The sequence below is a fragment of the Carica papaya genome, chromosome 6, assembly GCF_054855325.1.
Source record: "Carica papaya isolate Zhongbai chromosome 6, ASM5485532v1, whole genome shotgun sequence".
In the NCBI taxonomy this organism is placed as follows: Eukaryota; Viridiplantae; Streptophyta; class Magnoliopsida; order Brassicales; family Caricaceae; genus Carica; species Carica papaya.
The window spans coordinates 35,706,025-35,731,061 of NC_142314.1; the positions used below are offsets into that span (position 1 = coordinate 35,706,025).

General features: G+C 31.4%; 5 protein-coding genes across 5 annotated transcripts; 1 reads left to right on the plus strand and 4 right to left on the minus strand.

Moving 5' to 3' along the window:
• Nucleotides 1-415: 415 nt before the first annotated feature.
• Nucleotides 416-3,317, minus strand: AIP3 (ABI3-interacting protein 3). Its single transcript, XM_088222620.1, has 3 exons — nt 3,170-3,317; nt 2,936-3,046; nt 416-887 (listed from the first exon to the last, which is right to left on the minus strand). Exons 1-3 carry the CDS (start codon nt 3,176-3,178, stop codon nt 627-629), a joined length of 381 nt encoding a protein of 126 aa, XP_088078746.1. The 5' UTR covers nt 3,179-3,317; the 3' UTR covers nt 416-626.
• A 3,022-nt stretch (nt 3,318-6,339) lies between these two features.
• On the minus strand, nt 6,340-11,951 carry LOC110819368 (E3 ubiquitin protein ligase DRIP2-like). Its single transcript, XM_088222619.1, has 6 exons — nt 11,454-11,951; nt 9,980-10,082; nt 8,345-9,166; nt 8,165-8,215; nt 7,149-7,221; nt 6,340-6,685 (listed from the first exon to the last, which is right to left on the minus strand). The coding sequence occupies exons 1-6, from the start codon at nt 11,575-11,577 to the stop codon at nt 6,494-6,496; spliced, it is 1,365 nt and encodes a 454-aa protein (XP_088078745.1). The 5' UTR covers nt 11,578-11,951; the 3' UTR covers nt 6,340-6,493.
• Nucleotides 11,952-15,095: 3,144 nt separating this feature from the next.
• On the minus strand, nt 15,096-16,053 carry LOC110810481 (wound-induced protein-like). Its single transcript, XM_022036685.2, has 2 exons — nt 15,720-16,053; nt 15,096-15,544 (listed from the first exon to the last, which is right to left on the minus strand). The coding sequence occupies exons 1-2, from the start codon at nt 15,987-15,989 to the stop codon at nt 15,332-15,334; spliced, it is 483 nt and encodes a 160-aa protein (XP_021892377.2). The 5' UTR covers nt 15,990-16,053; the 3' UTR covers nt 15,096-15,331.
• A 1,071-nt stretch (nt 16,054-17,124) lies between these two features.
• Nucleotides 17,125-18,041, plus strand: LOC110810462 (pathogenesis-related protein PR-4-like). Its single transcript, XM_022036663.2, has 2 exons — nt 17,125-17,570; nt 17,733-18,041. The coding sequence occupies exons 1-2, from the start codon at nt 17,160-17,162 to the stop codon at nt 17,901-17,903; spliced, it is 582 nt and encodes a 193-aa protein (XP_021892355.1). The 5' UTR covers nt 17,125-17,159; the 3' UTR covers nt 17,904-18,041.
• Nucleotides 18,042-21,976: 3,935 nt separating this feature from the next.
• IAA16 (indoleacetic acid-induced protein 16) lies at nt 21,977-24,460 on the minus strand. Its single transcript, XM_022036674.2, has 5 exons — nt 24,049-24,460; nt 22,850-23,097; nt 22,599-22,734; nt 22,436-22,497; nt 21,977-22,238 (listed from the first exon to the last, which is right to left on the minus strand). The coding sequence occupies exons 1-5, from the start codon at nt 24,309-24,311 to the stop codon at nt 22,201-22,203; spliced, it is 747 nt and encodes a 248-aa protein (XP_021892366.1). The 5' UTR covers nt 24,312-24,460; the 3' UTR covers nt 21,977-22,200.
• Nucleotides 24,461-25,037: the final 577 nt, after the last annotated feature.

Here is a 25,037-nt window from a genome sequence, read left to right on the forward strand (position 1 = left end):
GTCAGTATAAAGCCTTATCACTGACCGTATAGTGATGATTCCATGTGATCTGCGTCATCCATTGTTGGCTACTGCAAATTTTTAGTGATTTCCTTTTTTTTTTTTGGCCCTGAAGATAATTATTGTTGTTGAATGCTATAGAAAAACCCTCTGGATGTGGATTTTTTTAGTGAAAAATAATATTTTATTACTTAAATAGTATATATATACTGATTATAATATAATTTTTTAATAAAAATTCACGATGTACTTGAACACAATGTCTCACGAAGAGAAATTAATGAGTTTGTGAAACTAAGAGCTAAAGAAAGAAACTAATTTCTCTTTAGAGAACTGTGATAATTTATCTCAATATCTATCAAAACTGTGAGAATTTATCTGTTCCAAATATATCCTAAAACGAACAGAAAGCAAGTATAAGAAACCCACATGTTCTTTGATTGAACTGTCTACACACATGAAATCAACAGCAATAATCTGAACATCCAAACAAATCATTGGATAAAAATCCTTTTGTAATATTTGTAAAAGGCAAGATTTGCAATAGTAAAACAAACAATAAGGTCAAAAAAGAAAAAAAAAAGTACAGAGGAGTCACGGAGATTAAAAACCAAAATGATAAGCAATTAGTCTTCCTCTAGATTGATGGAATCCTTGAACTTCCCATACAAGATTTTCTTCAACTCAGCCATCTGTGCTAGTACAGATTCTTTCTCTTCCTCAAGTTTTACCAACTCCTTGCTCGTGACCTCTTTCATCTCCTCGATCCTCGTCTCAACTTCTTCCCTCGGTACATGAGCAAAGACTTCTCCTATTTGGAATCGTACTACATCCTCATCGGTAAGAATTAATTCGTTGCTAGCATCCTCCAGATTCTCGTTTTTTTCCTGAAGGAAAGTAATTGTTAAGAATGAAAAGAAGTAAGCCAGAAAAAGTAAAGCATGATTACTACATGCTCCTCTGCTGATCACATTCTTGCAGAAAAAGGAATAAGAAAAGAGATTAAAATGAAGATAAAGGGTTTTTTCTTATGGCCTCAGTGGAGCTTGTAAAGTTTTAAACCTACCCTCCTCGTGGTAATGAGGGGGGAGTAACCAACTGAATCAAAATGAGTTGGTGAAGATAAAGTTAATTAAAATATGCCAAAATCCCCCATCAAATATTCTAGCATTGTATATAACAGTACTCCATAGATTAATTTTACTCTCTTTCTTCCATTGTTTATGTTCCATTTTTCTATTTCCAATTGGCACAAAATGAAGGACATGAAAATAAAAGTGGGAAAGGAATAATAATCGCAACATTAACTCTTGTTCACCTATCTTAAATTTAGTTGTAATTAAAATTCCAACTTCATTGGTTGTAACATTTTAGTTATTTGTGAAAAACACAATTTATATGGTGTAGAGATGTTATCGATGTTCATATTTTTATCAGAGGTGACAAACATCTTACGACATAGGGGGTATTAATTGGGACTACGGCACATTAACTGGGATAACTCAACATTCCACATTTCAAATTCACCGCTGATATATTTTTAATGGAATCTCAGGTGTTAACTAGGGTATTGCATGTCAAAAACTGAAAAATATTTATTCATGAGAATAGGAAGCTGCTTGGGTTAGGATTCCTAATCTTGGCCACCTCAGAAAAATGAGAAGATCTTGTTCATGGATGGTTCTTGTGCAGCAGTGCCGAAGAGTGTTCAATAACCTTCTCTTTCGCTGTCTGTTAACCCAATGCCTCTGAAATGCTGCTCTTACACTTCAGCTCGATCGGATTGTTGGGGGAAATCTATCTATTCTCAGTTATGGACTTGGGATAAGGTGGAGGTGCCTGGGATATGAAAACCGAATCTAGCTTAATGTACAACTATAGCTTAATTATTAGATGAAGAAAGCACCCAACTTCAGTTGAAAAGCATCTCAGCTTGTTTTTTGGCACACGGTTTGCTGACAACGTATTAACTCAAACCTATAGTCTCATTCTTAAAATATTAGGATATCATATTTTCCTAACTTCAGAAGCCAAGATAGAAACTGAAAATTTAAAAGGTAATTGACAAGTCTTTACCTCAGTCCAAATGCTGCATCCTAGATCAGTTGGATAAATGATGCACAATGCATAAGCAATTACTTGTACATATCATAGCCCTATACATATTAATCCACGATAAATAAAACAGTTTTCACTGTCTTAATCGTTCAACCTTCTATTTTTTGCCAGTGAAATACATGTCAAACAGTGTAAGACATATATAAATCTTCCAAAATTCTACCATTTTACCCCCATAGTTCCACTCTTACCATTTCCTTTAACCAAGTGAGATAGGTTTTCTAGGTGAGGTGGATATTTAATCTCCCAGAGCAAAGACAGCATAATACTAATTCTGTCATCTGAATTGTGAAACCTTCTGGTTTTTTTCAACGAAGTAGACCAGTAAGCCTTCATTTCCTCGCTTTTGGGCCTTTTATCAGCGGAAGAGAAATGGATTTGCAAGAAGAAAATATCCATTTCTACTCACATGATAAGAAACAATTATATCTGTTGATTTACCATCACAATGTAATAAATACATTCATAAGCTCATGCATACATAAACCCAACAATGAACATATACTCATGAACTTTAAACACAAAATTCAAAAGCCTCCCAATTCTAAAAACTCATCTCCCTCACTCACAATCCAAATGCTTCAAATAAGTTATTTAAAGAAAACTGTTAACTTCCTCCAAAAGCAATCAAATACCATAAAAGCTGCTCAAACTATAGCCTGGTTTTGTGATACTTACAAAACCCCCCATCATAATCTCCACCAATTAACCTAAACATCCTTAACTTTAAACCTAAAAAACACATTTTTGAAAAACAAAGCTACAAGAACATGGAACATAAAAACGAGCAAGTAGATTTAAGTTGAACTGAAAATACCTTAGCTATCTTAATTTCGTCCTCAAGCTCGTGGAATCTGTTGTTTAATCTCCCGAATTTGTTGATGTTCTGCTGATCTTCCCAGGTTACCTCCGTCTCAGACCCACTTCCCTTCAAGTTCACAGTTCAATATCATTCACCAATCCTCGTAAAATTCAAAATCATACATAAAATTAAAAGGGGAAAAATGAATTGGAGAACTGAGGTTTTATTAGGGTTTTGATTTTCGATTACCTGCTGCATGATGACAAATTTCGGAGGAAGGACGGAGATTGGAAGTCAGTCTCGAGCATAACGGGAAAATCCATGGAATCTATTGGACCTCTTATTAAGTATGAACCCTGGGCTGGGCTTATACTTGTTTCAGGCCCATAATCATTATATTATCAAGAATATATATATATATATATATATTAGGAATTAACTTTTTTAAAAAAATTATATTATCAAGAATATATAAATATATATTGGTTTAAATATGAAAATATAAATATAAATTAGGAATTAAATTTTTTTAAAAATTTTATATTATGAAGAATATAATTATTGAGCATATATAATTATTATATTTTCTACATTTGTTAAAGAATTAGTTAAACACAAAAAAAAAAAATTATACAATTTTATCCTTAAATAAATTTATATTATATACTTTTAATTATATAATTTCTATTTTTATTGTAAGGAAATCCACAAAATTGAAGCAATTTAAAGTATATAATTTTATAATAATATTGCATTTTGAAAAAAAAAATTGTTATTTGGTGCAATTAATTGCATACATTGCAGATCAAATTAGGGATAAAGAACATTGCAATTTATGTTAATTCTCCTATTTGTCACATATTTTAGGTTTACTTTTTATTTTTTAAAGAAAAATGTTTCTTCATAGGAACGTCCACGAATCTGATCAATTACTCTTCGTGCTTTATGGGCAGACATGCGTATATGTTGACCTAAAGCGTATACTTTTGTATCTGATTTCTTCTTTCTTTTACTTATCATAAGGTTCACCTCTCACTAATGAATCTATATTTCTTTTAATTTCTTTTATTAACGACGAGATTTATTATCATTTTTTGCATGTCCGCGGAATTTTATAGTAGGTGCAAATTCTCCCAATTTGTGTCCCACCATACGATCTGTTATATAAACAGGCAAGTGTTCCCTTCCATTATGGATAGCGATAGTATGTCCGATCATTGTGGGTATAATGGTCGATGCCCGGGACCAAGTTATTGGCGTAATAAACTACGCAATACGTTAAATTTACAACCGAGTATAATGCTTAATTTAAAGTAAAATTAATGACTTAATTTATTAATATAAGCTACGGTTATTAGATTAGATTCTATTACAATTAGTCATGATATATTTGGAAGAAATTAATATTTCGTGACGGCAACTAGTTCGTTTAATGAAAGGAGACATAATAGAATAAAAATCTAAATCTATATTTTGACTCTTATTTAAAATAAGACTAACATATATTACGTTTTACGTATAAAAAAAAATAACTAAAATGATCGTAGACCGTAGTGTATAATCTAAAGTAGAATTAATGACTTAATTTATTACAATGAGTCATGATATATTCGAGAGAAAATAATATTACGTGACAGAAAGTAATTCCCTTAATTAGAGGAAACAGAATATAATAAAAATCTAAATCTAATTTTGACTCTTATTTGGAACAAGATTAATATACATTATGTTTTACATAAAAAAAAATAACTAAAATGATCATAAATAGTAGGCTACAATTAAAATACTAAGAACACTTTCATGGGAGTGATTCTGAGGCGGGTTATGGTGCAATCTTAAGGGATTCGTTTAGAAATGTGCTCAAAACTATATTTAGGAGGTTATCGAACTGCTGTTCAACGTTTCTAACTGAACTGATGGGTTATCGAAATGTGCTGTTTTATATTGATATTCATTTTATCAGATCAAGTATTGTAAAATTGGACGCATAAACTATTAAAAATGTCATTACTACTAAAGAACCGGATGAATATGAGTACAGATTTATTGTATAAAACTGTAAAAAGTTATCAGAATGAAGATCAAAAATTTCTGTCACCTGGATCAGTTGAAAGGGTAATGTTGTGGCTCACCGTGTTGCCAGGGATGCATATTTATTTTCAAGTTGTCACATTTGAGAGATGTTACCTCTCGAATACTGTAAATTATTTTAAATTGTATTTTTAGATTTACGTTAACGAAGTTTTCATTCAAAAAAAAAAAAAAAGCTTTCAAGTACTCTAATTGTTAGTAAATGCTCCCGTGAATGTTGAATATCTAAATTTTTTTATATTCGAAAGAGTATCATAAAGTAATCTTAAATACTCAAAATACTTAGAAATATTTTTAAGTATCTAAAAATTATCTAACAATTATTCGATATCCAAAAGTATTTTTAAACTCTTTAGTATTCGAGAGTATTTCTAAAATTCTTAAATATGTGAAGATATTTAAGGATTTTTTAGATACTTAAAAAGTATTATAAAATTTTGAGATATTCCGAGATTTTTTATTCTTCTTTTTAAGAAAAATAACGTAAATATGATTACATGCATAATTATATATTTTTGCCATCAAATACGCTTTCACGTTAAATAAATATTTACATTGATATATTTAAACATGAACATGTAATTAATAATTAATTCTTTTATAAGATTAATTACACTTCGTTATATTACAAAAATTTTAAAGTCAACCAAATATCTATACGTAATAATATATTGATAGATAAGTAAATTTATTTCATATATATTAGTTTTCTAAATTATTTTTATATCTTATTATACAAATAGAAGTTAAAACTCACTATTTTTTTGGTCTAAGTACTTTGGGCATAACCAAAAAAATTTTATATGAATATCCTCTAAAAACCACAAATATAAATTGTTTGGAAATTTGCAAACTAATTTTATTTGCATTTTAAGTTGTGTTTTAAATACATAAATTTCATTTAAAAATTCAAATTTATTTTAATATAAAGCTATAAAATTTCAAACACTTTTTTATTTTAATTTAAATTAATAAAAAAATTCAAAATACATTTTATTTCAATTTCACTTAAAAACACTTGGAAAAAAAATATAATTTAATACCCATGAGAGAATTAATGGAGAAAAATTATTTCAACAAACTGAAAATTCTATATAAATTTTTAATATAAATTTCATTTAAAAATTCAAACTTATTTTAATCACAAAAATATATAGATTTTCAAAAAAAAAAAAACTTTTTTATTTTTAATAAAATTCAAAACATATTTTTTTTAAAAAAAAATTTAAAAAAAAAATTCACTTAATATTTGAAGAGAGAAATTTTAAAACACTTTATCAAACCAAAATAATTCATCAAACATGCATTGCATACCATAAGAGAATTAATGGAGAAAAATTATTTGAATAAACTGAAAAACCCTACAGGTAACAAATGATAAATATAAGTTCATCTATAGTCAAATGAAATCCCAAAACCATAAACATCCAATGGCACCAGAGGCCAACTATGGTGATCCATAGAAAAGAAAAAAGACTGTTTCTACTCTGCTTTGCTGTTGGAAGGAGATTCGACTTTCCTACAGTATGAAAGAACCATCACAAAATCCTTTCCGGACGAACCCACTTGGACAGGTACCCTCTTCGATGCTGATGCAGTTCGGGACCACAGATCAACCAAGCTATCCAATGTCTGGTCTGGCGTCACAGGCTGACCACGACACATTAACTCAACCTATGGAAAACACGAACACAGAAATTGTTAGGAGATTGTCTGTTCTTTCATGGGCAGACAAGAATGCAATGCATTGTTAAGTCGAAAATTCTTTAGGCATTGTGAAGACCGGAGTTGGTAGTTCGTGTCTGGGTCAACAAAAGAGTATCTTCAAGTCCAAGAAAAGGGAAAGTCCGGAAATATAACTGGGAAGTTGGGGAAGAAAAAGGTCGATACAATAAGGGGACTCGATCATTGATAAAATAATAATGAAGTGGGTCAAGATGGAGAGGGAGCAGTAAGGTAAGATTTCGGTATGCCAAGAACTATTATGAGAAAGGTTACTTGGGTCTGAAAGAGATGCATTATAATGACCTAAAACAACAAGCTAAGCACGTTCAGTAGCCTTTGCTTTCAACGAGATGATTTGCCAAAGAGCAAGGCATGAATAACATTGTCAAGAAAACAATAAAGGTGAACTTACCTCTGATTCGCTGGCAAGATTAAGTTTCTTTGCAAGGTATTTTTGGATATATGAGGCCGGGATTTTACCATCCCTGTCACATAAAAATGAGAAACCAATGAATATGACAAGTAGAGTTGATGAACATTTAAACATGGAAACAAATATGAATCTGAAGAGAAATATTTAGTGAAAACAGAACTATTTTCATATGCTGCAAAAATCATCCTGAAAGATACAAAAAGCCTGGGTCAGAGGAAAATGGATCCAACATCAAATTCAAACTTTTTCTTATCGTGAGCTATATCATTAAAAGAATTCACCAATGAGATCTTTGGTTTTAAGAGAAGCAGTTTTCCTTTGGGAAATTTAATTCGGAACTGAAATATAGTCAACATTAAATAATTCAACCTTGTGTTACCTTGATTACGTAGATACTCATGCAACGAAGAAGCAATTACGTAGATACTCATGCAACAGAGAAGAAATTACTTAGATACTCATGCAACGAACAAAGGATCAATTACGTAGATGCTCATGCAACGAAGGATCAATTACGTAGATACTCATGCAACAAAGGATCGGTTACGTAGATACTCATGCAACAAAGAATCAAAATTTCCAATATAGGAAGTGAGGTCACAACCACGTCAGTAAACAACTGCATTACCAAGCCCCTTGATCAATTGTCAAAATTGATTCTTACCATGCATGATTAATGCCAAGACTTGACGACACATAATATAGGTTTTCGTATTATCGTCATTTTCGAAGTAAAAAAGGCAGGAGAGAACTTTATTTTCAGTTATATGGCTTTGCAACTCGATCTTCAGTACATGTTAGAAGAACCTAAGAAATGAATCATATCTATCATCCAGCATCAGGCACCATAAAATACAAGATAGTCAAGGAAACATCAAGACTAGTTGGCTTCTCAAAAATTTACATGCATATATGCATGATCAGGCATCAAATAAACAATGAACTTGACGAAATAATAGAACACATAAGCAGGTTAAGTAACTGAATGAACTTACTTGAGTCTCAAGTAGCCTGCAGAAATCTGTGGCAAGGCAGCATCTCCTTTCCTGAAGACAATTACCATAAAACCAGAGATGATAACAAAGTAATTGCAAAGCACTAGATTACCATACAATGACATAGATATTTTAAGTCGTATGTATCAGGACATTGAAATTGTCGTAAAAGAATCTTACTGGTCCTCGGAAGCAACTAGTGAGAACCAAACTGAAGTATTTCTTCTGTTAGACCCTGAAGCATCTAGCACAGCCTTTGCCGATGGAGATGACTCAACAGCAGCTCCTGCTTTTCGAGCAGCTGCACGTAGCCTTTGGCCTCTCCCTGCTACAGCCTGTGAATCTGAACCATTTTTGTCATCCTGGACTTCCGCACTTTGTCCATCCCCCTTACTTTTGCCCTTAGATGAGGAAATTTCATTGTCAATATTGGGCAAGTTTTCCCCAGTCTTAGTTTCAGGACTATGTGGTTTGATATCATCGGCATGAGCTTGAAGAGACAGTCCTTGTAAACTTAACTTAGAGGACTTGGTTCTGTTAGCAGCTTCAACAAGACAGTTTAAGGGTGTCCACAGATCAGTTTTCCCCTCCAGTATCTCGTCATCATCTTCTGGATTTTCATGATTAGGAGGTTCAGATGTAAAAATCCCCTCTTTCATCTGCCTCTTTTCCTGAATGACTCTGCTTAAAGTCTCATGCGAGCTTGAGCTTCCAGAACTATCAATTCTATCCTCCATGGACTCTTGTTTCCTATCATGAGATTCATCAACAGTAAAACTGCTACCTTGAAGACCAGCAGCCTTTCTCGCAATAGCTTTGCTTCCCATCACGTTGAAGTCACTCTGCATGTCAACTTTAGGAGCACTGACCACCAACGATGACAATGACCTTTCTTTCCTTTTCGCAGGTGGTGAAGCTGACGTCATGGCTTCAGGGGCTGCAGTCCTTTTTCCCTTCGAAGGGAAAATTTTTGCCCTTATATCTTGCCAATTGTGGTCAGGCCTGCATATATTGAAATGCCAGCTCGTATAAGCAGAAAGCAAGTGCAAACAGACTTAATATATCCTAGGGTAGACCAGTAATAGAAGACAAGAAAATGAAGTAAAGAAAGTTTCTCCATAGAAATGCTTTAACTATTCAATAGGATTCCATAAACAGAAACTACGCAGTCAACCTATATTTCCAAGACGTACTTCATTATGATTAAGAGCCTGTCCAATAAAGCACCTCTATTATTTGCATAGGATTGCATGAACAAGACCTAGATGACCGACGTAAAAGATTTTGTTACGGTACCACAAATAAACATTGAGAAAATTTGAGAAAGCACGAAGAGCCTCTCTTTGGAAAGTCGTCCTAGTTTTTACAAAAACTTGCCAACTTTGACATTTGCCTTCAAGTCAGTGTAATTGTAATGAGAGAGTAAAAAATCTAGCAAGCCCTTCTCAAAAATGAAGATCTAAGAAACAAGTTTTTATTAGATAATATCCAGGCTATAACCTAACAATCCTGGTCTGACGGAATTTAGAAGAAAACCAAACATCATTTATCATCAAAATCAAGATAATCTAAGGTTGAAGCTTAATTAGAAAATACTGAGTTTCAAAAGCACCGTGTAATGTCATTTCGATTTTTAATCAAGTTCCAATTCAGTAATTCTCAAAGATAAGGAAAAAGAAGGAACTGTAAATCATTCATTAAGGAAGTTTTTCTTCGCAGATGTAAAATTTAAGGTTTTGCTCGATAAACATACCTCTACTTATATGATTAACAAAGAATTAATTTTGTAGATAGTAAGAAGACAGAACTTCTAACCTGAGTTTGTCGGTTGGACTAATGCCCAGCTCAACATCACATATAGGACAGCAATCCATCTCATCATCTCCTGATAGCTTGTCATATATGCACTTCCTGCAGACTGAGTTCAAATTTTAAATTTTGATAATTAGAATCTGATCATTGGAAGAGTCAAGAACACCTCAGAGAAGCATAAACTTCAAATATAATTTCCTCAATCTACAAAAACCACTAACAACAGTAAAAGAATTACAGGAAGATCAATTAAAAATTCATCATATAATTGTTCAGCAAGTAATTGAAGGCGACACAATCAACTTGCTCCTTCAAGCATTTTTAAGAGTATACCTGTCACCTTGAAAATTTAGTCTCCATAAAATAGACAATTGATACTTCAATGTGTACAGTGAGCTCATATCGAAAACCCAAATCCAGGTGTCGTCCACATAAGCTAGATAAGGCAGATTAGTCATTTCGAGTTCACCAAAATACATAGAGGCTTTTACAGGCGTGAAGTACCTCACAATCCTAGAGTTGGAAACAGTAGTTGTGTTTGACCACCTTGTGACACGGTCATATATTATATTCCAGACCAGAAAACAGTAACAATACATGCACGTGTAAAATCACAGGCCTTAATAGTAGAATCACTTCTGTAATCTAATCATTTGAAAGCTTAAGAATTTATCTACAGAAACCAGATTTAAAAAACATAGCACAAACAAAAAGGAAAACGACTTACAAGGCGTATCTCCAGAGAATCTTACCCACCTGTTGCTTCATATTAAGAATGAGTAAAGCATTTTATAAACAAAGAAAGAATTCATTAAATGAAAAACGGTTTAAGCATTTAACCATTAAAGAACTCAAGACTTTGAACTTCTTCCCCCCAACAATTCAAAATTTTGAATTGTTTCTAGCCGGACATGGATACGATTGAAGAATCCTTCTTCCTACCTAACTAAATATTACAATATACATAACGTACATAAATACTTACACCTCCATAAAAATACATGAACAGTATATACGAGGTGTATGTATATATGTCTGCAACCACGTAGTCAAGTACGTGTACGCGATAATGTGAAGTACACAGGAGATAAATTGAAGAAAAAAAACAAACCCAGATCAAATTGAAATGAAACATGAAATGATAACAGAAGATTAAGAACTGGAAAGGTTAGTCCATGTCAATTAAAGGTTGCAGCCGCCGTTATCACCGATAAAACAGATAAACCAGTAAAGATACAAAGTTGAGAAATGCATAAACAAAAACAACAAACAAAACCGTGTCGATAAACCGATCAACAAAATCGTTCAAACAAACGAACCCCCAAAATCAAAAACGAAAAACAACCCACAGATTTCCACGACGCCAAACAAAGGCCAAAAATCCAAATCAAAATCGACCAAAACAACGAGATGGAAAACAAAGACACGATCGATAAGCAAGAGGAAGAGATAAAAGAGACGATAACGAGGAACTAACAAGTATGGAGACAGAGAGATATGGTGGTAGCTTCCTTGAAAAGCTTGTTGCAGATAGAACATGTCATGCATGTCTCAAGCTCTTCCCTTTTCACTTTCACCACCTCGTCAGAAGAAGTCGCCATGTCTATCGCTTTCTCCTTCAGTTATCAACACTGCATTGAACTGAAACAACCGATAGACAATCACGAAGAAACCCCCACCAACTAAGAGATGAAAGAAGTGAGACAAAACCGAAAAGGCTTCGGCTTTTTATACGGGTTGAGCGTTAAAAGGGGGGAGAGGTCCATTTGGATAGAGATCTGAGGAGGAGCGGCAACGTGTTGGCCAAATTAGGAAGATGGGTAGCTGTTTATTGCCGTAAAATTACGTGGGTGTTCTTTCGATTTTTGGCTCCTTTTTCCTTTAACGCAAAATCGAGAGGGACGAACCAAAATCGTGTGGGAGGGTTTTGTTTTTTTGGATTTTTTTCTCTTCTCCCTGTGTTTCAACCGAAGAAATTATAACATGAAGAGACCGAGTGACACAGCCGTTTTTTAATTAATTAATTTATTTATTTATTTATAAATTATTTATTTATTATAAAATATTTATTTATATATTGTATATGTATCAATGTATGTATCTACGTGTTGGTCCAGGAGCTATACTTCGTTTATTACTACATTTGAAAATAGTTCTTATCATGAGTTGTCAACTTCTGATTTTTTTTCCCCCACTCTTAATTTCTTTAATTTTTAAATTAAAATTATTTATTTTTTTAAAATTAAACCATTTAATAAAATAATACAATCCTCGTAAATTTACAAATCTAAATTATGTTTTATACCGCGTTATTTAAAGAACAACATTGATGAATCTTCGAACTTACATTATTTTTTTATTATATTAATAACTAATAATGTTTCTATATAGATAAATTTTATACTACAAATTTAATTCATCTTCGTACCATCTTTAAGTACAAATTTTCTATATCGTCTTACTTCATTTAATATTTTATTATTTAACGTAAATTTTATTTTAATATGTTAATATAAAACATATTTTTTAATAAAAAAATAGTACTTATAATTAATATTAAAATTTTGAATTTTTATATTTGAATTATTATTATTTTTTTTCAACAAAAAAAAAAGATGGAATGATAAAAACATGGGTTGAGAAATATGTATGTATATGAATTCAATGTTATCTAAAAATGGAAGACTCATAATTAAATACCCATAAATGAACATGTGTAATAATTATTTAATTTAATTTTTTTAAGGTATGTAATACCAACCTCCTCCTCATGATACATGCCATGACATGGAGAATAATATATTATTATTATTATTATAATGTTTTATGCATGTTTTATGGTAACGTAAGTTTTGACTAAGCTGTAATTATCTTAAATTATATTATTTTATATTATAATTTTGAAATACCATAAAGTATGATTTTTATAATTAATAGGTACATGAAGGTGGCCACAAACGATTTTGTGTCACACTTATCATGATTTTATAATATGGAAACTTTGTGGGGGCACTTTCAATTACATTAATTCAAAATTTTATATGGTAATGTTTTGGTTATATGGTTATTTAATTAAATATATTGTTATTGGGTATATTACTAAATTTACATTTAATAAAAAATTAATAGTATATTTTAATTTGGGAATATTTTATTTAATTTATATATATATATTCATATTCGAGGAAAGGAAGCATATGATTAATTGAATTTTGACTTTTATATTCATAAGATTTTATTATGCAATGATACAATGCATTTTACATTATGAGATATATTCTTACATCTTGTTTTGTTTGGTTAATTTTTAATTGTAATGTTTAAAACATTATTATATACATGTATAATGACAACATCACATTTTTTGTTTAGAATAATTATTAGAAATCTTTACTTGGTTAGATTATAAATAAATGAGACCATATAAATTAATTTTTTTTCTTTCTTTGTATTTAAAATCCATATAACTTTGAGTTTCAATGCAATTCACATATTTATTACTTAAAATTTCAAAATTTTTGAAATTACGCATTTAATTTTTTGGATTTTATACTTAAAAAAGGATATAAAGTATTAGATACATTGTTTTTGAAATTACCCATTTAATTTTTTGGATTGTATACTTAAAAATAATATAAAGTATTAGGTATATTGTTATTAATTATATTCTAAAAATCAAATTTTTTATATTCTACAATTTTTAGATTTAATAAATTTTGGATTACATTAATTAAAATCTTCAAAATAATTTGATTACTCATTTATTATTTTGGATTTTAAACTTAAAAACTAGTAAAATGTTTGAATTACCCATTTATTATTTTTGATTTTATACTTAAAAAGTAACAAAATATTTGAATTACCCATTTATTATCTTGGATTTTATATTTAAAATGTAACAAAATGATTTGATATAGTGTTATCTTATTTTTCTAAAAAAATATATTAAGTCAAAGATATAAAAATACAATGAATGCTAACTAATAAAATAGGATAAAATAACTTTTTAAGAAAAAATAAAATAAAATCAAACATATCATAAGAAAATGAAAGGTAGAAAATTATATCTTATTTTCTTAACATATAAGATAGTAATTAAAATTTGGAATATAATATTTTAGTATGTATACATATGAAGTAAAAGGGTGGAAAATAAAAATTTATTAATAATTTCAAAGAAATAATATTGAAAAAATTATATAATCATAAACCCAAAAATTAAATACATGGACCCTCTAAGATTTAGCCCATTTACTTTGTACATGGACCCCCATCTAGAAAATAATATATGTTTTAATTTTATAGGGCCTATATTATATTATAGATATATACATATATGTATATAACATGAACCATGACACGTCATCTAAATGCTTCCACGTGGAGGGTGGTGATTGGTTTATACAAGGATTGAGGATATAAAATTTATGGCTATTTGTAATTTTTCCATCCATAGATTTGGTGTTTAAATCACAAATCTGAATTTTACAATATTAAATCTCTTTTTGCTCTTCTTCTTCTTCAAAAATGGATCCACCAAACTTCATATCTTATATAATTAAACAATAAATTATAGCTTTCTACTTTAATTTAATGTGTATAATAATTTTTATTATCTGTAATCGTATGAAGGTCTATAATTACGACAAAAGACCGAGTTAAGTGTACTTTAGAGAAAAAAGGGTTAACAGAAGACTCAAAAATCAATATGATTAAATCAATAATTGTAACAGCAACAGCAACAGCAATAGTAACAGTTGGTTCGACCATGACCTTATTGGATGAGAGGACGAGTACCGAAGGAACTGGATTACCATTTGGATTAAGCAATAATCTTCTTTGTTGGATACTCATTGGAGTGTTCGGTTTGATTTGTACTCTTTACTTTATTTATACTTATTCTCTCGAGGACGACGAAGAGTCTGGTTTGTCTCTTTGAAATTAATTATTATTATTTTTGTATAATTTTATTTATATTTTAATTTTGTGTCAAATTAATTAATTTATTTTCAAAAAATATTTAAATTAATCACTCTGTTAGTAGCATAATTTTAAATATAAGAATATTTTTAATAATTTAAAATAGTTATTTATTTAAAGTTAATAAATATAAAGATAGTTTAATTTTTAATATGTAAAGATAGATTTATTTAAACAGTAGTAACGGAATACAATGAACTTTTACACACAAATACAGACAACATATGTATATATATATGTATATATGTATTCATATACATACATACTATGGTCTCTTCGATCAAAGACCGAAGAGATTACAGACAAACAAACCGAACATGGAGAGCAAGAAGTCTTGCTGATTATTTAAATCAAAACACTTTTCTAAAGAGTGGATTAGTGGTCAAGATTAATAGATAATTGAGGATTGAAGTCTAATCCATTTCCACAGTTGACAAACTGGTAATTCACTATCAGATGACCCCGTAAATACCCACTTCCATCTGTGTCTAATTTCTTAAACACACTCCAATCCAAATCTAATCCCCCATTGCTGCACTGGTCCACGATTCTCACTGTTGTTTCAGCTCTTGTTTTCGTGTTTGTTACCTGCATTATACATACATATAGCCATATGTATACACACACAAGCACGTCAACACTGTACTTGGGATTAAACCACAATTACCGACTAAAGGTTTACTGATGCGGAAGTGACATCTAAATATTGAAATGTATAAATTTATGCGTCAAAATTATGATTTTGATGAATTTTATGGATTACCCGTAAGCATTTTCCGCAGGCGGCTCGACCGTGAGGTCCGACGGGGCCGCAGAAGGCAGTCCAGCCGTACTTGCTCCGCCATGAATAAGGCTTGTCAGCATCCCAAGTAGCGCAGTAGGCACTCACTTTTCTCAAATCCCATCCGTTTTGCTGGGCGTTGTAGAAGTGATAGGTGGCGCGTACGTTGGACGCGCTCTGGGCGTTAGTGCAACGTCCCAGCACTAAGCATGATAAAACGACGACGTACAGTACCCCAACTGATCTCTCCATTTTGATCTTCACTGCTTGTGATCTTTTAACTCTGTATATGTGACAATAACATTCATAAATACCTATATATATATATATATGTATTGTGTTATACGTATGGGTGTATGAGTTTGTTCATGAATGTGATTAAGTATTAGGAAAAGCAAAGGAAGGAAGCGTGATGATATTAAATTTGAAACTTGATTTTCATCATTAAAATTATATATATGTTATTATACGATGTATGGTGTTTATATAGACAGCATGCATGCTTATGATCATTGTTATGATCTGGGTGCAGTGATGTTGTAAGGTCATCTGATCAAGGGGGTAGAAAGCAAGATGATGATGATACATATGTATGTATACATGTATGTATATAAATGGTTAGATAGGATAGTATCGTGCATGTAGTAAAATGAAGACGGCTTCATGTGGGTATCAGTCAAATAATAATGAATATAAATTACGAGGAACTTTGAAACTGGACACTTGATTTTTGCTTTGGTCAAGAGTAATTAAAAGACTAGTTTAGATAAGGTTAGGTTGATTTTTTTGTCAGCATTGTATGTACATATACATATAACATCATTTCAAAAATATCATAATTTCTGCTTCTAGTGAAACCTCTCATAATATATATATATATATAAATTGAATTATGTAAAAGTATACTAAACAATAATTATATTTATACATTTTAATTTTAATCTACGATATATTAAACATAACATTAAACAGTATTAAAAACTAATAATAAAGATCAACTAATTAGAACAAAATAATCAATATAAGAAGTATAGCATTCTGTATATATCTTTCTATCTATATATATATATATATGTATGTATGTATGTATGCATGTAGTATTCCTATATAGTAGAGTAGTGGACATGACTTCAATATAGTAGAGTACTATTCCTATATAGTATTCCTATATCAGTTGCCTAGCTTGACCAAGCTTCGCCCACTTCGGTGGTCCAATTCCAAATTTTTCTCTCTTGAATTTCTTCCTGGTCTGGTTATAATCATCAAAACTCCAGCCCAAGAAAACGAAGATATTTGATTAGTCAAAAGAAAACTGTTTTAAAATTCTTGGCCGCCATAGCTGAATAATAACATAAATCAAACCTTAGCCCCTATAAATTCTCCTTCCTTACATGGTAAATCTCCCAAGAACACAAAAAGAAAATGGGAAGTAGAGCATTTGCATTCACGATTGTGTTGGTGGGACTTTTACTTGGTGCTGCCACGGCCCAGAATTGCGGCCGGCAAGCCGGTGGTCGAACTTGTGCTAACAATTTGTGTTGCAGCCAATTTGGTTTCTGTGGCACTACCGACGATCATTGCTCTCCGGCTAAAAATTGTCAAAGTAATTGTAGAGGCAGCAGCGACACTGGTGGAGGAACTGCCACTAATGTTAGAGCGACGTTTCATTTCTATAATCCGGAGCAGAATGGTTGGGATTTGAGAGCCGTCAGCGCTTTTTGCTCGACATGGGATGCCGACAAGCCTCTAGCTTGGCGGAGGAGACACGGATGGACTGCGTTTTGTGGACCTGTTGGCCCTCGCGGACAGCCTTCTTGTGGCCGGTGCTTGAGGGTACGTTTATAAGACACATTTTGCCATTCAAACGATAAGACTTTTGAATCTAATACTATTTTAAAACGTCGATCAAACTGGTTCGTTTTAAAAACTTAATGCGACAAGAAATGATTCAATCAATTATTTTATATTCTAAAAATGTGAATGATGTTTGAATAGGTGACTAATACGGAAACGGGAGCTCAGGCGACAGTGAGAATTGTCGATCAATGTGCAAACGGAGGTTTAGATTTGGACGCGGGAGTATTCAGACAACTCGATACGAATGGACAAGGCAATGCTCGTGGACATCTCATTGTGAACTACAGTTTTGTGAATTGTGGTGATTAAACAACAAGATTTCACATATATGGAGGTTGACAATAGCAAATAATTAACTTTGAAGAAGGAAAATAAGTGATTTTATGTAACTTATAACACTGTATGCATACAGTAAAAATAAATAAATACTGAAGCATAAATGCTAAATCTCTCTTTGCAATATACACAATATATATTTATATACGTATATATAATATGTATGGGATAATTTATACAGAGGAATCAAGTTCATATAGGCCTGTAGGTTATTTATAGTTGAGATAACAAAGCCCATTTCGGTATAGGCCCGTGAGAATTATCTAATATAACATAATATATATTTTATGTTAGGCAAGAATGGTAATATATATTAACTTTATATTAAATAAGAATTAAAATTTAAATCAAGTTAAAATATACACTAATTTTGTAGTACCCAAAACTCGAAACTTAACTTTTAAACATAAACGAAATTTGAATAATTGGTAGGTCAAAGTTGGTTTAAAAACTTGTTAAACCTAATTATTTAAGGTCTCGACTCTAGGATTAAGGAGTAGTGGAACAATTTTATAAATTTAGTTTTTTATTTTTTTAATATTTTATTAACATATACTAATCTTGTATTAAGCAAAAGTCAAAACTTAGATCTTAAACATAAACGAAATTTGAATAATCGAGTACGTCTAAATCAGTTTGAAAACTTGTTAAAATTAATTATCTAAAGTCTCGACTTTAGGATTAAGGTGTAATACCCAGCAAGCCCAATGTCTTTTTCGGCTCAATAAATAAAAAGGGGACCTACCCGAGCTCAAACGGCAGCAGGCCTTGCAAGAACAACATCCCTTTCCTTCTTCTCATCTATAATACAACAAGGGTTTTAAGGGTGAGGTTAGTGAAAAAAGGGGAGGAAGTTCGACTGAAGAGGAAAAGAGATGAAGCGACTCTTGAAAGGTTGGGGTGATTGAGAGAAATGTTGTTGTGTTAAGGTCGATGGAGGCAAGAGGTAATATAAATTCGAGTTTTAAACACTGAAAATAGAAATTTGTGGTTAAATCCTATAATGTGACGATGTTTGGGTAATGAACCCTAGAAGAAAGAGGGGGAGAGAGAGAGAGAGAGAGCGGACTACCGGCGAGGATAGGAAGCTGTGAAATCGGAGGAGAGTCAATGAGGAAGAAAATCGAGAGGAGTAGATGAAATGGTGAGGAACTCAAATAGGAGAAGAGGCAGAAATGAGACCGTGTGTATATGTATAGATCAGTATATGTATAGGCAACAAAATATCACCAGAGAGAGAAACCAATTCGAAAATGACGAGATTAGACAAGGAAGTGTAGGAAAATATGTAGAGGAGTGTTTGACAATCATTAACGAGAGAGAAAACCCCAGATGTTGAAGTTAGGCTGAGAAGGGAGTATGGAACAAAGACTATGGTGGCTTTAGTATTTTGAGAGAGACGATTAGGTGGAATGAGAGAGAGAGATACATGGGGGAGGGGTAATAGGAAGACAAAAAGTTGGGATGGGCGTCCAAACAATGTGAAAGAAGGGGAGAGAATGACGATAACAGTGTGTATGTGTGTGTATGCTACATGACAGGAATAATAAGAATGTAGAAATTGTATGGACTTTATTGATTGCACGTGTTTGTAGGTGAAGATGAATTACTCTACGTGCTGATTGAATATATATGTCTATATAAAATATTTTGTATATTTGTTATCGAATATGCATGCTTATATGATGATTGATTGTGATTATAGAAATTGCATAAATGTAGTTGTGATATTTTCCTAGGTAGGAGCGCCGATGTTGGCTATTGACAGTTGTTGGTACTGGAGATGTGTAGGGTCACCGATATTGGTGATAGTTAAGGAGTTGCTGGAGGGGTGACAGTGTGAGTGTGTGGCCAATTTATGGTCGATGATTGATGAGATTGGGGATGAGTTGAGTTACCGATATTGGTGATGGAAAGAATAGGTAACGGTGTGAGTGTTTGGCCAGTTTGTGGTCGAGGATTGATGAGATTGGGGATGAGTTCAGTCGCCGATATTGATGATGGAAAGAATGGGTAACGGTGTGAGTGGGTGACCGGTTGGGGGTCGAGTAGTGACAAAAAGGGGTCGCCGATATTGGTGACGGCTAGGGGCTTTTATCTGAGAATAATAGTATGGGTGAGTGGTCCGATCAGGGTCGAGTGGGCAGGTACGTTGGGTAATGTTAGGATGGCCCAATGTGGTGACTTCACATGGTAAGAAGTGGGAGGATTAAGGAGATTGGGGATGAGTTGAGTCGCCGATATTGGTGATAGAAGGAATGGGAAATGGTGTGAGTGGGTGGCCGGTTGAGGGTCGAGTGGTGACAAAAAGAGGTCGCCGATATTGGTGACGACTGTGGAATTTTTACCTATAAGTAATAGTGTGGGTGAGTGGCCGGGTCAAAGTCGAGTGGGCAAGTATGTTGGGTAATGTTGGGATGGCCTAACGTGGTGACTTCACATGGTAGAAAGTGGGAGAGCTGACAATTTTCTTCAAGGAGATGTTGTAATTACAGTAGGGATAGGTGAGTAAGAAGATAAGAGTGTGGGTAGGAAAATTGGCGTGACTAAATGGAAGTGGGGACCTAGGAGAGTAGGTATTTAACTGAATTTTCATGCTATGTTTATGATTTGAATTTATTTTACTGAGCTTGTGTATGCTCATTACATATCACTTACAGATGATGTAGTACCGAAAGCTGTACCAGAGCTATGTACTTTCGAACATAGCGGGTAGAAGGGACGAAGCAGAGAGTTTGGATAATGAAACGGAATACTAATATAGTTAGTAGCAAGTAACTCATTTTGAAACGAGAAATTATAAAATTATAAGTTACCGTATTAATTGATATACAATGGAGTAACTTTAGTAATTTAAATGATATGTGTTATGTCACGTATGCTAATAGGATAGTAGTAACATCGCTGAAAAAAAAATCAGTGCATTACAAATGAGTAGTGTAACAGTTCTATAAATTTAGTTTCTTATTATTTTATAATATTTTATCAAAAAATATACATAATTATTCTAAGATAATATCTTAATAATATTTATTTTATAAATTTTTATTTTTATATACTCAATTTTGAAATTTTAAAAAACCTTTAATTTATCAAAAAATTTCAAACATTAAATAAAATTATGATAATTATAACAAAAAATTTTCAAATATAATGAACCTAAAATCTGACCAAATGAACACATTATTTATTGGACTTATATAATATTTAATACTTATTCGTTATTTTGTAATTAGTACATTAATGACGCATTAATCTAAAGAGAGATGACTTAATTATGACGTAATTTTATGACAGTTCTTATAACTAATAAATTTGAATAAAAATGAACGCCACATGTGTAATATTTTAATTAATTAATAAAAAATTATTGTTTAAAATATTTAAATATAACGTAATTATTTTAACTCTTTTCATTGAAAAGGAAAATTAAATATTTAAAAAAAATATAAAATATTAAAAATTAATTCATTACAAGTGTTAAATTTTAAACACTGATATGATTCGTATCAGAAACACAGATAGATAATTTCAATAAATTTTAAAAGAAATAATCTCATTTTTTTATTTAATTAAATAAATAGTAAGTAATTTATTTTATAAGGAAGACATTATAGACTCGAATATTTTATAAATATATAAATATAATAATCATAGCATTGGGGAAATTCAATTAATGTCCCCCAATACATTGCACATGCCCTTATTCCCACCTTATCACTTTCTTCTTTGGATCTGAATCACCCATTAAAAATGTACCCACAAAAAATTATAAAATAAAAAATAATACCCACAAAAAATATTACATAATTTTTTTAAAAAATATACATAATGATAGGGAATATCTTCATATATATATATATATATATATATATATGTGAAAGAAAAAAATAGATGAAATTACAAAAAGTGAATTGGAGACAAAAATACACATGACAATTCAAAAAGGGTAAATTATTAATCAGACAAGCCATTGACAAAAAATATATATATATATATATAAACATAATATCTTCTATTATTTGCTTCTTGGTACCCCCCAAACAAATCTCTGAATATATTCCTCATATATATATATATATATATATATATATATAAAAGGTGTTTTTTATATATATGAAAAACCCCATGATACATTGATACATGTATGATACATTCAAAGCTCTCCAACTCATTTCCTTTAGAGCCAGTTTGCTTTTTCTTTTTTTGTGGTTCTTTTTCTTGCTTGCAATCAACTAAGTCTTGTTTGCTTGGAAAAAAAAAATCCCATTCAGCTTCTGTTCTTGCACTTCTCTACTGCTCTTGGAGCTGCAAAATACCAAACACATCTTATATATATATATATATATATATCAATTTTCACTATAAAAATTAAAACCCAAAAACTTTTTTTCGAATTATAAATCGGGTTATTGTAGAACACTTGATATTTATCGTATATAATGTTTAATTAAGAGAATGTTCGGTGCACGAGCAGTATAAAAGTTTAAATTTTTGGCACTAACCAAGTCCGATTGCTTCAGATCCTTTCATTATCCGTAGACGTTTGCAAGAGTCAACAAACATTCTATACTCAAAAAATAATTATAAATTAGTAAAATTATGAGAAAATTTAATTGAAATTAGGGATTGAAAGAAGTTAATTAGAGTGGAAATCAAAACACTTACATCCATGGGACATCTCCAACAAGCATCCAATCTCCATCTTTGTCTTCATAAGTTGGAACATACTCAGATCCATTGAGTAGATCTATCAATTTGCTCTCATTCATGAAATCCTTCATTCCTTGTGACCCACAATTACCTAAAAATAACCGTTACCCATTTAAAATACACGATTAGTTTAACTTAACTTTATAATTAAAGTCAATTAAGTAATTAATTAAGAATTTCGTAAAGTAACTAATTAAATTAATTACCAATTGTGAAGGAACTGAACATTTTGCCTAGGGCATCCGAGAGTTCTTGGTAGCTCTTGTACATTTTCAAATCTACTTTGCGTAGGTACGGTGCACCATCCATGCTAACTTTGATGAAAACATTATTATTATTGTTACTACCACTACCGCTGGCTTTTTCCGGTGCAGTCTCATCGGCAGAAGTCTTTTGAACGGCCATGATATTTTTTCGGAAGGAACGAACCGGTGGCCATCCCACAACTTGTGCCCTAAAGTCACATAACAAGTGATTAATTAATTTGAACATGAATTTTAAGCTTCTTAATTGATAAAAAAAAACAAGAAAGGAATGTTTCTCTAGTAATGAACTGAAGTTAATAACTTGGGCAGCCAAAGATTTTGAAAAAAAAAAAAAAAATTGTTTGCATTTAAAATAGCAAAAATTAGGTGGGCTAAATGTAGACTTTCTTAACTTATTGGCTTTGAATTTTAGTGTTCAGACTTAGAACTTTTGTTTGGTTACTGAGAAAACGAAAGAAAATTAAGAGAGAGAGAGAGAGAGAGAAAATTATGAGATTCCTTGTGTCTTGTTCTTTTCCTCTTTCGTCCCGACAACACATTGAAAAGCCATAATCATGTATTAGGACAAGATTCATTGAACAGACAACTCACAGCCAGAAAAAAAACATAATTAAACATGCTAATTATTATTATTTATTTTTAATTATCAAACCATTAATTTAATTTTCGTACTTCTTATTAAAAATAAATTTTTCATATCAAAATCTTGTTTATCAACATAATAAACTGTGAAATTATACATATATATATATATATAAATATTATTGATTAACAAAAAGGCTAAAGACAAAAGATTAGGTTTAGAAAAATGAGTGCTGATAAAAAGTTCATCTTATAAATAGTATAATTAGATCTCTATTAATATCAAGAGTATAAAATGGGAAATTCAATCAGATTTATTTTTCACTATCTAAATTCCATTAATTACTTACACGAGACTATATAATTTTTCTCCATATATAACCCAAGAACCCCTGGGTTCAATCTTGAAATATATCATGATAGTTGCTTGTATAACTACTTTAAAAGAACACCCACTTCATAATTAATCATAAAAAGCAAAGCCAGCATGAATTGATGGAATAAAACATGACAGAAGTCTACAAACTTTGATTCAATGAAGTGGTATGATGACTTACTTTGCAGGAGGCTTGGCGGAGTCATTAGGGCGGGCTGGAGCGACGTTCTTCTGCTTAGATTTTTCAGCTTCATCCTTGTTTGAGGAGTCTTTCATCGAAAGATTAAGCTTCAAATCAACAGTCTCTGAAAACCCTCGTTTACCATTATTCTTAACAGTCTCTCCTTCGCTTCCATTGCCACCAGGCAACCCGAGACGCAGTTCTGTCTCCTCGAAATTTATCAGAGTGTACTTGTCCCGCTCTGCACCCGTAGCAGTACCCATTTTGTATATATCTCTTTCTCTCTGTTTTCTTCAGAAGAAAAGGATATGTCCGGGTCTGGTTTTGCTTGGGTTTGGTAGAGAGAGAGAGAGAGAGAGAGAGAAGGAAAACCCTAAAAGGGAAAAGGTGAAGTTTTTGGAAGAAGGAAGGCGGAAACAATTTGCATGGGGGGATAATATAAAGGGTTTTGAGGAAATGTACCGTGGGGGATAATTTGGACGGATGAGATTTAACCACGTGGTGTTTGCGTTAGTTGGACGGTCCGAAGATTGTCGGGAAAATGATGTCATGAATGACGTCATATTTAGAATGATTATGGTGAAGCGAGCGGACAGGCCAACTTGGCATTGTTTGCCTTTTTCCTTAATTTCTTAGGCTCCACCAATTGCATTATGTAAATTAAAATAATAATAATAATAAGATTTTTTTAAAAAAAATTATTTATTTTTAATTGCTTAAAATTTAAATATTATATTAAATATATATTTTTTTTATTTCTTATTGCAATGTAACATATAAAAATTTTACATATAAACTAATTTGTAATTTAAAGAAAAAATAAAAATATAATATAAATAAATATATAAAAATTTAAATGAAAAGATAACATTTTTTTTTCTAAGTTAATTTAATATTGATTTTAAATTATGTTTTTTTTTAATTTTCTCAAATAAATAAAGTTATTTGTTATATTACATATACATATACATATACATATACATATACAT

What these genes read in the sequence shown, in the direction of transcription:
- AIP3 (XM_088222620.1), bottom strand. An exon ending in ACGAAATTAAGATAGCTAAG is followed by an intron (nt 888 to 2,935) that starts GTATTTTCAGTT and finishes ACTTTCCTTCAG; the next exon opens with GAAAAAAACGAGAATCTGGA.
- LOC110819368 (XM_088222619.1), bottom strand. Translation starts at nt 11,577, where the DNA reads ATGGCGACTTCTTCTGACGAGGTGGTGAAAGTGAAAAGGGAAGAGCTT. An exon ending in CTAGTTGCTTCCGAGGACCA is followed by an intron (nt 8,216 to 8,344) that starts GTAAGATTCTTT and finishes AATTGTCTTCAG; the next exon opens with GAAAGGAGATGCTGCCTTGC. An exon ending in ATCTTGCCAGCGAATCAGAG is followed by an intron (nt 6,686 to 7,148) that starts GTAAGTTCACCT and finishes TGTTTTCCATAG; the next exon opens with GTTGAGTTAATGTGTCGTGG.
- LOC110810462 (XM_022036663.2), top strand. Translation starts at nt 17,160, where the DNA reads ATGGGAAGTAGAGCATTTGCATTCACGATTGTGTTGGTGGGACTTTTA. An exon ending in CTTGTGGCCGGTGCTTGAGG is followed by an intron (nt 17,571 to 17,732) that starts GTACGTTTATAA and finishes ATGTTTGAATAG; the next exon opens with GTGACTAATACGGAAACGGG.
- LOC110810481 (XM_022036685.2), bottom strand. Translation starts at nt 15,989, where the DNA reads ATGGAGAGATCAGTTGGGGTACTGTACGTCGTCGTTTTATCATGCTTA. An exon ending in CCTGCGGAAAATGCTTACGG is followed by an intron (nt 15,545 to 15,719) that starts GTAATCCATAAA and finishes TGTATAATGCAG; the next exon opens with GTAACAAACACGAAAACAAG.
- IAA16 (XM_022036674.2), bottom strand. Translation starts at nt 24,311, where the DNA reads ATGGGTACTGCTACGGGTGCAGAGCGGGACAAGTACACTCTGATAAAT. An exon ending in GTTCAGTTCCTTCACAATTG is followed by an intron (nt 22,735 to 22,849) that starts GTAATTAATTTA and finishes GGTTATTTTTAG; the next exon opens with GTAATTGTGGGTCACAAGGA. An exon ending in ATCTGAAGCAATCGGACTTG is followed by an intron (nt 22,239 to 22,435) that starts GTTAGTGCCAAA and finishes GGTATTTTGCAG; the next exon opens with CTCCAAGAGCAGTAGAGAAG.